The sequence below is a fragment of the Fundulus heteroclitus genome, chromosome 24 (genome assembly GCF_011125445.2).
Source record: "Fundulus heteroclitus isolate FHET01 chromosome 24, MU-UCD_Fhet_4.1, whole genome shotgun sequence".
NCBI classification, from domain to species: Eukaryota; Metazoa; Chordata; class Actinopteri; order Cyprinodontiformes; family Fundulidae; genus Fundulus; species Fundulus heteroclitus.
In genome coordinates this window covers 8,876,887-8,889,333 of record NC_046384.1, presented here as the reverse complement: position 1 = coordinate 8,889,333, position 12,447 = coordinate 8,876,887, and the positions used below count along the sequence as shown (strand labels likewise).

General features: G+C 39.2%; 1 protein-coding gene across 2 annotated transcripts in view; it reads left to right on the top strand.

Moving 5' to 3' along the window:
• LOC105918939 (plakophilin-4) overlaps positions 1-12,447 on the top strand; it is a 68,662-nt gene that overhangs the window by 30,143 nt on the left and 26,072 nt on the right. For both annotated transcript variants that reach the window (XM_036127892.1, XM_036127891.1), the window contains exon 8: positions 10,475-10,636. In XM_036127892.1, the coding sequence (XP_035983785.1) occupies positions 10,475-10,636 (162 nt within the window). The remainder of the gene's footprint in view (positions 1-10,474; positions 10,637-12,447) is intronic.

Here is a 12,447-nt window from a genome sequence, read left to right as displayed (position 1 = left end):
ATGCTCACGGTCTAATTTCAGCATTATTTTGATAACTTTCAGCGTAACGGCTGTTAAGCTGAAATGTACTGGCAACAAACTTCCCGGTTGAAGTTGTTGGCTTGTTACGCTAACATACCTCATTCAACCTCCCAGGTCTGTTCCATATTATTCAGCCAGTTGTGGATGTAGCTGTGTAATTTAATAAGTTGGTTTACCAGATTAAATGTCAGTTTTTAGTCCTGATTGTGTGAAATTCATTTCTAAATAAATACGTATAGTCCATTGCGACTCATATATGTTTTTTTTCTCTATAGGACACATTTTTGACTGAAATACGGTAATTTGTGTGGTTAATTTTAATCAGACACACAGATGCACAGTTGGAAAAATTAAACAGACTCCATTGGATCAGCTATACTAGAATAGAAATGAGAACAGAAAGTGCAGTCACTGCTTGTTGCCATGGTGATTCCCGCCTTTTTCCAGGGAGTTGTTGGTAGTCAGACTACCAGAACGGATAAAGGGCAGCCATGCTCAATAAAACATTAATGCAAACATCTTAAAATCCCAGCTCCAGTAGCTGCTCTTCTTCTGCACTGCTTTTGTTGTTCTTCTTCTATGGTTGTATTGTGGCGCTGTTTGAGGTGGAAAAATCATTCAAAATGCAAGGAAAGCTCTAACTTTAGAGGCTGAAAAATGTATTTCCCATGACCCACCATCTTGTCATTGTAAGGATAAGATATTGCCTTGTGATCCATTTTTTTTTTTTTTAGAGATTGCCTGTTCTGGGACTTTAGTTTAACCGAACTTGTAATGAAGGAAAGCTAAGCTAGCATTTTGAAGTTGTGTAAAAGATACACATAGTGAACATTATAGGAAGTAGTTGGTTGTATGAAAAGAAATCTCAAACTATGAGTGTTATAAACTTTTGAAGGCCACTCCACTTTTGAGAAGATTCAGAGAATTATATTAACAGTGGGAGGGAAGCGAACTGGGCGCCACATGCACACTTTTGGGGATTTGACGGAAAACTATTAGTTGTTCAGCAGTGAGAGACACAATACAAGACATTTGTCGATCTATAAGTTATACATGCAAAGGCTGTGAAGTTTAAATAAATAATTCAAATTGTAGAAGGCTGCTGCAATGCTTTTGCTTTGAATCTTGTAAAGAAAACTAAATTGGATTTAGCTGTTCTCAGACGTGCCCCATAACAGACGTCCTACAGCCGGCGTTCTTGATACAGAGGCTTGATATGGAGAGCAGCCTTTTCATTTCTCCTCAATCATTTGAATACGTATTGTGAAAAGTCGAGAGGTCAGATCTCCCCTCCAAGCGCTGCTGATCTCCATCCAGTCAGGTCACAATCCTTGCAGGAAATCACTTCGCTGCTGTGAGAGAAAATGATGTGGCACCGACTGAATGTCCTGGCTGTAAATCCACTTGAAACAGTCTCCTCTGTTGATGTAATTACCTCCCTTTTGTCTGGTTAAACCTGTTTTTTACTGCGATGGGACCTTGTGGAGCTCACTGTATGTAAGAATAAGAATATCTAAACTCTAGAATATCTGGCTTTTTCATTGCATTATCTTTTTTTCTGCGTTTGCAGATGAAACTCTTTAAAATGCAAGCTGGTGTAAAAGAAGAGGAACACAAGCAGGAAGGGGGGTTTCACGCGCATCAGGTGGACAGACTGAGCGCAGGGCTTCATGTTAATTATGTCGGACGTTGTGATTGATGTGCAGGAGGAAAACAAAGCCAGAAAGCCTGTTCAGTATTGACTGAAGAAACTCAGCCAGTGTGAGCAAAGCAGACCACAGGGATTCCTCTTTCAGGAAGGGCTTGTTTGGGTATCAACCCGTCTGGTTTGTTTATAGGCAATGGACCAGGAGCAAGAAAGGGACGGGTCAATGTGAAATACATTTTAATCAAAGGTGCAGACTCTGCTTTTAATTTGAATTGTGGCCTAATGGTTAGAGAGCTGGGCGTTTGTGTCTTGGAGAGGCCTCTAAGGTCGGCGGTTCCAAATTTAGTCCCTCACCCTGGGTCTCTGACCAAGACTCTTGATGACATATTGCTCCTGTGTGGTACTATGAAGGGAAGCATTTATTTATTTAGTCCACAAATTTTCAATAAGGAAGGGAATCCGGACGCTTAATACTAGCTGGTAGTGAAATGGATCCACAGCATGATGCTGGCAGCATCGTGATGGGTTGATACAGCGTTCTTAGGTCAGACACTCTTGTTTTCTTCCAAACTCGTCATTGCTGAAGAGCTCAGTGTCTAATTTGGCCATAAAACATTTATCTAGACCAGGGGTGGGCAACTTCCATGATAAAGAGGGCCAAATTTCACTTGACTTGCACTTCAAATAATTGGATATGAAAGACGCTACAAATTATTCTCATAAGAACAAATTTTAGATGAGTTTATATCTTTATGTTTACTGCACCAACATATAACTATTTTCTGCATATAAATGCATTTTAATATGTCCTTAAGCAAAAGACAAACCATTTGCTTTAAAAAAAAAATTGCAAAAAAGGAATTTAAACTCCTCCATATCAATGCATTCAGGAGCATGGGACATTTCAAATTTACAAGGAAAGAGGCATAAAACAGAACGGAACTTAACTCATACAATAATGTGTCTATCCAGAAACAATGTGGGCTTTCTTACAATACTGAATGCTCTATAATTGTATTTCTGTTATTTTTTTGATTATGCACATCTGTTAGCTTTTTATTCTGAAAAATCTAATGTCTCATGGTCCTGAATGCACCATAGCTTTCTGACGCTCGCGAATGCGTCACACTGGTCTGTGAACGCAGATCGTGATCTTCCGTTTAAGACGAAGCTTTGCAGTTTCAAAACTCACGTCGGCTCTCACGGTTTATTGTTGTGTGTGAATGACAAGAGACCACAACAAATTAATCAGCCGTACTTCTAGGGAACGCAAAAACCATCGCGAGGGAACGCAAAAAAAAAAAAATTCCCCATGTCCGTACTTCTTCCCATTTTGTCTGAAAAATTTGACTTTCTCGGTCAAGTTTTCCCTTTATATGCCACTGCTAGTTTACCTGACTCCGCCAGATGTATTTGCTCCACATATCCATCTGGAAACCTTCCGTTAAAGTAATTTTGGGAAGGGGCGAAAATACTGGTTAGCTGATTGGCCTATGTTGGTGATAGACGGGCCAAATAAACCAATCAGATCAACGAAGCATATGATGTACTCGTCAACATGCTTCGTAACAGAGCGACGACGAAAACACAACCACAAGCCAAGATACTCTTGCTGCTGCAGGTAAAGGCTCGTTAGCTCAGCAAAGAAATACTCTGTAATTCCGATAAAACTTGCTCGATAGCCACGCTAACGCTAGCTTCATCGGCTGAAGCCGCCATGTTCTTTAGACTGAACTGTCGCACTTCTCGTTGCGTCACACCTCAACCCGCCTCAAAGCCAACGCTGATTGGACGTTCGTTTGGTGAACGGCTCCAAATTTTCTTTAACGGAAAGTAGCCAGACTGATCTGCGAGTGAAACCTTGAAAGCTCGCGAGATCAGGATGGTCTCACGAGGCTAACTGCTAGTGGCCATGGCTCTTGACTTTCTTCCTTGCTGTTGCAAAGCGGCCCGTGCCCGCTATTGTTTGGGTACGGCCCTCTATCGTTTTTTTTTTTTTTCATTATTATTAAATTATTATTGATCTATTCGCGGGCCGCACTGAGTGATGACGAGGGCCGTGTGCGGCCCCCGGACCGCCAGTTGCCCATCCCTAATCTAGACTATTGGCTTGACCATGAAGGCAGTGGGCGGCAAATCAAAGTGTTTGATTTTAGGAGCAGGGGTTTCTTCAGTGCTGTGCTCCCAGTCAAAGGCAATGTAAATCTGGCTTCTGCACAGTTCCCAGTTGACGGCCGTGTGGTGTTATTGTGTTCCTCGGTTGTTGCCGAAAACATCCTAGTTGCACCGTGACCACTTGGCTTTTGTATTCGTCAACAAGCTTCTGCATCGTTCTGCCTGGATGTCCCGGCTTTTAAGCATAATCCTCACATTTTCAGCTGGGCCGAGGGCAGGGAAAGCCTTGTCTAGCAGCTTAATATTAGTGTGGTCCAAAACCAGTTTTGATGTCAGGGGAAATTGAAAACCATGGAGGTAGTCCTCCGTTATTGCATCCAAGCTGAACTGTCCTAAAACATGATGCTGCCAGCTGTATTTTTAGGCTTAAAAGCCTCCCAAAGATTCATCTAATGATATTTTATTTAATTTTGAATGATATAAAATATAGTTTTTGTGAGTGCACGCCAGGACGTTTCGCACATACAACAAACAATGGTTTTCTTCACATCTGAAGAAGAAATAACTTTTAGATTCTATAATGAATCTGCTTGATTAATAAAACAGGTCCAAATTACACTGATGCAATCTGGAAGACCTTTAAATCATCAGCTGCTAAGTGCGTTCGTTTTAGTATTTATCTTTGCCATCGCCTTCGGATCAAAGAGGGATCTGTCAGTAAAAGTTTTTTGACATTTACTCGCTGCCCAGATGATGGGGAGCTAATTGACATCCCTGAAGATCCAATCCTTCGACTTTGTGCGCCTCCGATTGGGTGAGACAGCCGCGTCTTGCTGAGAAACTCGAGAAGGGATTATTTCTGTGCTGCTGCCAGAATCTTCATTGAGCCCGGCTTACAAACGTCTTTGAGCCGTGTTCGGAGCAAACTTCCCACCGAAAAGAAAAGCAGACGCTGTAACTTTGAACTGATTGTGTTTGACTCTGGCACAACGATCTCGCTACGCTGAGAAGTCTTTCCTCTGCAAATATTAAGCCCGATTTACCACTTCTCAGGCTTTATTAACTGCTTATCGATGACTCTCCCTGCTGATGCTGCAGAGACATAGATTTACTCCTGCATCCTTCCTAAAGCCGCTCGCTCTGACCCATATAGGTTTGTTTCTGTCGCAAAAAAAAAACATTTGGTGGATCTGCCCATGATTTTCATCCTTCTCTGGCTGTTTAAATCGAGATATCCACTTGCGCGATAACCAAAGATGCTTTAATCCATTTTTCCTGTTTTGCATGTGTGAAAATCCTCTAGAAACTTGTGCACTCCTGCTAAGTGGCATGTATGTTGTTTTCGGACTTATTCTGGGTTATCCTGCAGATCCACGATAATCCCAGATTACATGAGGGAGATAAGCAATAGATGGAGCCGCATTATTAGGTCAGTAACGATAGTAGCTTTGGTAGGGACTGACCGATGAGCTTTTCTATTGTGAAAATCTATATAAACAAGTGTTGTTAGGGTTTTAGAGAACCAGTTTTAGCCATATCAGAACATATAGTATCTAAACTGAACAGAAACTCTAAAACGGCAGCAAAGCGCTAATGTATTTTTTCATAGGAGACCCATAGAAAATGTTTTTTGTAGCTTTGTCATAGAGCAAGAAGTAAAAATATATCCGCTGAAACTACATTTCTACTTCATATTTTTACAAGCTAGCGCTAGCACTGCGGTCCTATATCCACTGCCTAAACAATAAGTGCAAATACTGATCTGCTTACCATATTTTTTCCTCTATGGCACCAGTCAGACTGTGCCTTTCAACTTTTAGATGCGTCCGTTTCCCGACAAACCTGAATCAAACGGCTAAACTGCCTCACCAGCGTGCAGCTGAACTGCTGCTGGTTGAGTCAGGCGTGCTGAAGCAGCGTAGCATCTAAAGTTTTGAAGGATGACGGCCTTCAAGCACTGAAGGTTCAGACCCCTGAGGGTACATCCACACAAAAGTTAGAGCGTAAAGATGAAACCGCACAAAGCCGGCAGGGCCTTAATAGACGTTGTAATACCTACACCACACCAGTGAGGGGCGCAGTAACGCGGCCACCGAAGTAAAGAAGAAAGAAGAGCAGAGGGAGAGTGCCTGTCACTACCCGATCTGTACCATCAGCTCATTTGCGCGTGCGCGGACAGAATAACTTCCGGTAGAAAATATTTCGGGTTTTTTTTAACTTTTTTATTCTTTAGTATTTTTTCGAGGCAGGGGTTTCTTTTTGTATATCTTTGTATTTGCGACAATATTGCATATTCTAAAAATTAAACAACAGAAATACATAAAAAGATACATTGTTTTTTTGTTTTTTTAATAGCAAAAATGTTTACCAGTTGTGGTTAGGGAAATAAAAATATATAAACCATTTCTTAAAGTACATAAACCCCCAGCTATAAACACATATAGCAGTACAGAAACGTTTTTGATTTTGAAGTTTTTTGAAGTTTTTTTATAATTTATTTGATTTGCATATGTATGTATTTTGTGCTTAATAAATGTATTTTAATAAGGTATGCCTTCGCTTTTTGTGTGTGTTTTTTGTTCTATTCCCTGTTCGTTTTTGTAAAAAAAAAAAAAAAAAAAAACAATACGGTTACTATGACAAAGTCTTCTCTAGTTTATGAAGTGTACACCAGAGGGCGCTAAAATCTCAATCGATAATTTTAACTTTCTAATAAAATAAATGTTAGAACAAGATTATTTGTATAACGAAATTCACCGTATAATTAAGGATTAAATATGTTTTTCCAGTCCTGTTTGAACAAGCAATAAAACTAACAGAGTGCATTCAGACAATACAGATAAACGTTACGCAATGATATCTTCCCGGACTTCTGAGCATATCCGATGATGACGTCAAGCAATACAATGGAGAGAATGTAAAACGTATCAATTTCTTTCAGAAAAATCTTCAATATTTTATTTACTATATAGTTTAGCATTATTTAATGATTCAAGTATAGAAATAAGTATTTTCAGTATCGTAATTACATTATTTTTTTGGCGACCCGGAAGTTATTCTGTTCGCGCTTCCGCAAATGAGCTGATGGTACGGATCGTGTAGTGACACTGCCAACGACAATGCAGTCCTCTCAAACACAGTTGAGGAGCAAAATATTAGTGCAGAGTGTCTGAAACACATACGCAGCTCTGAAGTCCGCCATTGTTGTTTGTTTTAGGCTATGCCTGTTAAAGTGAAGCGAGGTCTATGTTGGCTTGCATGCAGGAACACACCAGTTTGTAGCTGGCTGTGTGGATAAGGGTGTCCAGAAGGAGCCGCCGCAGGGGGCAGCTTCAAATGTTGCAGATCAATCTCTACTTTGGTCCAATCTTGTATTTTAAGATCCAGCTTTGCAAAGCGAACTTGTTTTAGAAGTAAAATACTTCTTCTTCTCTTTAAACCATGGTATAACAGCCCATTGTTTTAATTGTCCTGCCCTGTAGAGTCTGACACAGAGCTCTGTCTTCTGTAACCCCCAGTCGGTCGAGACAGATGACCGTTCATACTGAGCCCGGTTCTGCTGGAGGTTTTCCTTCTCGTTAATGGGTGGTTTTTCTTTCCACTGTCGCGCTATGCTTGCTCAGTATGAGGGATTTCTGCAAAGCCATGTACAATGTAGACGACTCTCCCTGTGGCTCTACGCTTCTCCAGGAGTGAATGCTGCTTGTCGGGACTTTGAAGCAATCAACTGGTTTCCTTATATAGGAAATTTTTGACCAATCTGTATAATCTGACCCAATCTGTGTAGTCTGATTGAATTTGACTTTGTAAAGTGCCTCAAAATGACATGTTTCATGAATTGGCGCTATATAAATAAAATTGAATTGAATTGAATTGAAGTGTCAATGTAGTTGCCTTTTCATGCTCCAGAGCAACAAATTGCCAAATCATGGTTTAGACCAGTTAATAAAACGTTGCTGGATGCTATTTTCCCTCTTGAAGCCTGTGAAAACAGCAACACTTTGCTTTGTTTTGCTTGCTGATGTCTTTCCAGCTTGGCATTGTGTTAATGGAAAAGCTCCAGACTGGAAACCTTCCAGAAATCAGTCGGCTTTGCTGCTAATTTCCCATCAAAGCAATAAGGATGTAATTACTAAGACTGTATTCCCAGTCATGATACCGTTCTTTTTTTCCCCCCACAGTTTTGAACCATCACGTTTTTTTTATTTTAACTGTTTATTGGGTGTTTTTTCTTACAAAACATCATCTGGATTTCTCATTAATTTGCATAATTACTGTTACATCAGCCATTAACGGTCATGTTTTCATTGTTTTTGCTATTTTTTAATTGTTTCATGTTTTCTTATTTTAAAAACTGTACTATTTTTATGTCTTACTAAAAAAAAACACACATGGTACAGTTTCAATGGGTTTATGAAAATACGTTAGATTATTTTGAAGAAATGAAACATGTATCAAAACGGATCTGTTTACCTTCATAGTGTTATTAATTAACTTTTGTACTAATTAATTTCCTCTAAATGTGTTTAAGTTAAAATCCCACAGGAGCATATTTATTTAAATAATCCCTGATTAAATTAAGGTTTATTTAGTCTGATTTTAGGCAGAAAATTAAAAGAATCTGCCTGGGAAAAAACTTTAGTATCCTTTAATATAACATAAGTTTATATTTAATGGGGAAATGTGCTTGGCCAAACATAGAAGTACATTTATTCTCCCTGGGACTTTGTAGGATTAAACTCCCCAGTCGTCTTCATAATTAATAGAGTTAAATAACATCCAGTTTCATAACTGCTGTAATAATAAATGAGTCGGTCCGAACCGCTCATCTTGAAGCATCCCTCTGTTTTCCTTCTGGCTTACTGAAGTGTTTAGCAGCTTCAAAATCCTCTAATTTGCAGATTGCAGATTTGTTTTTTTTGCTGCTAAAGATTTCAAAGGGAGACTTCAGTGTCCTGTATCCCAAGATCACGTTTTTTTTTTTATGTTCTGTTGTTGATTTTAACAGGAAATTTATGTAAATCATAAAGAGGAGAAGCGCAGCAGAGAAATGGCTCCTTCATCACCAGCTTTATGTGCAAATCTTTCGCTTGAGCTCCTCAACTGATCCACTGAGGCTCCGCTCCCTCCCTCTCGTGCCCTGAAGCCTCTTTATAATTGGAGCGCTCTTTGAGCTGATCTGCTGCGAGATTGGAGGATGGAAAAAACCCTTTGCCCTGTTTGTTTGACTTGCTGATGCCGATCCCTGCGGCAAAGTCTGAATGGCCAGAGTCGTCGTGCGGTTTTCAGGCTGAACGATGATTTATTTATTTATTTTCTGCAGCGCACGCAAGCTTTTTTTTTGTGCACCAAGTCTCCATGAATAAGAAGTTTTGTCGATAATATGCATGTTTTAATCCTGTTGATTTGCATGTTTGAACACCAGAAGCACCACAAGAAGGTTTTGTTTGGATCCAAATGCTGAAACCAGAAGGTTAAAAATCCTTTGGACTGGTCTACAGCAATAATTAGATGATAAGGCAAGGCAAGGCAAATTTATTTATATAGCACAATTCAGCACAGAGACAATGCAAAGTACTTTACATGATTAAAATATAGGAAAATAAAACAGAAAAAAAGCAAGTAGGGATAGAATGCAGAAACAAAAAAGAAAATTAAAAACAGTAAAACAGTTTAACTAGAACAGTCAAAGGCAATCCTAAACAAATGTGTTTTTAATCTTGATTTAAAACAGGGGTGTCAAACATATGTCCCGCGGGCCGGTTCCGGCCCGCCGAACAATTTAGTCCGGCCCGGTGGCTAAATGCATTATCATTATAAAAAAATATATAATAATCTTTGAATTGTTGTCTTAATGGCAAAAAGAGCTCATCAGATTTGACTTTCACAAGTGGAGCAGTACTGCTTTTGCCATAGTGCTCTGCTTGATTTATGAATGTAAATAGTTTTATTATGATTAATGCGAGGAATATCTCAAATGATATGGACACTACAATGGGAAAGTAGGAGAGGAAAGGAAGACCAAGAAGAACAAAAGAAAAGGTGAAAGAAAGAGGAGATAAAAGGAAGAATTATTGAAAAAAACATGCACTTCATTTAATTGAAAATCTGCAGTTCCTATATTGTCCACGAGGGGCGCTGTGTTTTAATTAGCAGATGGTAGCACTGAGCTTCAGATGTGGAAAATTGATTTTAAATCATTTCTTAATTTGTATCTGTTTGATGTATTTTGTCATGCAGGACAGTGTTTTTAAGTTCCAAAAATGTGAATAAATGTTTTTCAACATTGTATAATCTCTGTGATCAGTTCTTATGCATAATGCACTTAAGTAAATGTTTAACTGAGTAAAAGTATTGTTGAAATTGCACATACTTTTCTTAAAAACGCTGAGGTTATTCATAATATATTGTGCAAAAGTGAAATTAATTTAATATAAAAATCAACAACAAGTCCACTTTTATTAGTTCTATTTAATCTTGCAATGAGTTTACTCGTGTGGCCCTCTTGAGATCAGATTAAGCTGTATGCGGCCCCTAAACCAAAATGAGTTTGACACCCCTGATTTAAAGGAACTCAGGCTTTGAGCACTTTTACAGTTTTCTGGAAGTTTGTTCCAGATAAGCGGAGCATAGGAACTAAATGCTGCTTCTAGATAAGGTGCATGTTTGTGCTGATTTGTGTACCTGCAGGGCTGCACAGCTCATACGCTGGTCACGGGATGCAGATGGACCCAGAGCTGAGGGCCGCCCTGTCACCAGACTGCCAGATGACGCCTGTTTTTGATGACCGCTCCTTCCAAAGCCCCCTGTACCACAGCCCCACCCACGACCCCCACTACAGAGCAAACACAGGTACAGGGCGAGCACCGGTCCACTGGTTTGACTAGACAGAGTCCCAGGTGACACAGCTTGCTGATAATTGGTGACAGCAGGTGACGCTGATTATGGAGAGATCAGCCAATCAGTCCAAAAAGCCCAAAGCGTGGCAGAATATGGTTTTATCTAAGCAATGGTGGGCACAGCTAACCAGAAAAGTTAGCTTCACAACCGATATCCAGCAAAATTAAAATATTACCATTAAACCGATGATAAATGAGTAAAAGCGAGGAAGCTAACGTTAGCCGCTAACCGCTAACCAATGGCTGCCGGTGCGCAGCGCTGCATGTTTGAGGAGTTAGCTGTTTTAGTTCTGGATAAATCACTTTTAACTTTTAGCTTTTACATGACAGTGGAAGCATTTGAGAATATTCTTCTCAAAAGCTTCCAAAGTATACATTTTCTTCAGCAGGGGGCACGAAAGAAAAGCATCCCACAGCATAATGTTGCCACTACCATGCGTCACAGTGGGAGTGGCGTGCTCTGGGTTCTGAAGGTTGTGCTGGATTTCCATCAGGGGTCTGAAAAATGCTAAAGAGATGAGGAACGTTTTAAAATGTATGAGTAATAGAGAAATGCCCGTTTAGAAGGTTTTAAACTGAGTGTTTTAACTCAATATGTGCATAACATTTCCTCAGAGAATGACACGTTTAGTGTAAGGAATATATGTTTTTATTAAGTAATATTTTTGCAAACCAGCAGGTTATTTTTGATTTTCTTTAAAAATGTAATGTCCCATAGAGAATTTTTTTTTAAACCTAAGAACAATGGTAAAGTTTTTCTTTATATTTAAAATACAAACATATTTCCTATAGTAGGTATAAAAACCACAGTGATTTTGTTTCAGTCTTGCAGCTTTTATGGTTTTAAATTATTTTTTGTAGCTGGAGCAACGGTAAAAATGGCTCCTCGGCTCTCAGGTTACTGACCACTGATCTAAAGGTGTCAGCTTTCAGATTTTTATTCATAGATTATTTTCCCCTCCACTTCACCTTTATGCACCAAAAATTAAATACGAACAAGTTAAAGGTGCTTTATGTAATATTAGTCATTTTCTTGACCTTTAAACAATAATTATCCCGCCAAATAAAGTGCACTAGCTAATCCAGTCCCAGTTGTAGACAGAAAAGGATTTTTGGCATCAGTTTTCATGAACAGATGACTCCAGATTACAGTAATTTACACTAACACCTTATTCAAACTACACGAACGACAACCGAAGTTCGCCAATCCCTCATTCTAAAGGCCAAGCTCTGTTTTGCTTCTCCTCAGATCATTTCTTTTTTTTTTAAAGCCCTGGAAAATGTGGTTTGCAGGCTGGGAAACTGTGATTATTATTGCTCCCTGAGGTCAGCTCTTAATTAGGCTGAAGCCTTTCATGTTCCTTCACATCTTCCTAATGGAAAGAATTAAAGCTGAGCGCTCTGCGGAGGGCGATAGCAAAGTATCCAAGGAGCCATTTTAACTTTGTTTAGCCATTATTTAAGCTGCCTTTCAGACATTGTCTTCAGTTTAATCCGTTCACAGCATTTAAAAGCAAATAATGTGTCTCATCTTAGTCCCAGTTATTTTTTTGTGGGTTACACTTTATTTGAAGGGGTGTACATAAGACTGACATTACACTGTCATAAACATGACATAACACCTGTTATGAACATAAATTACTTTTTATGAATGTTTAGGACTGTTGTCATTAATTGTCACTTGGTAAATTATGACACTATTAAAGCAAAGTTGACATTGTTTAAAATATCTTTGTTATAACTTGACATTAACAGAGACAAGGT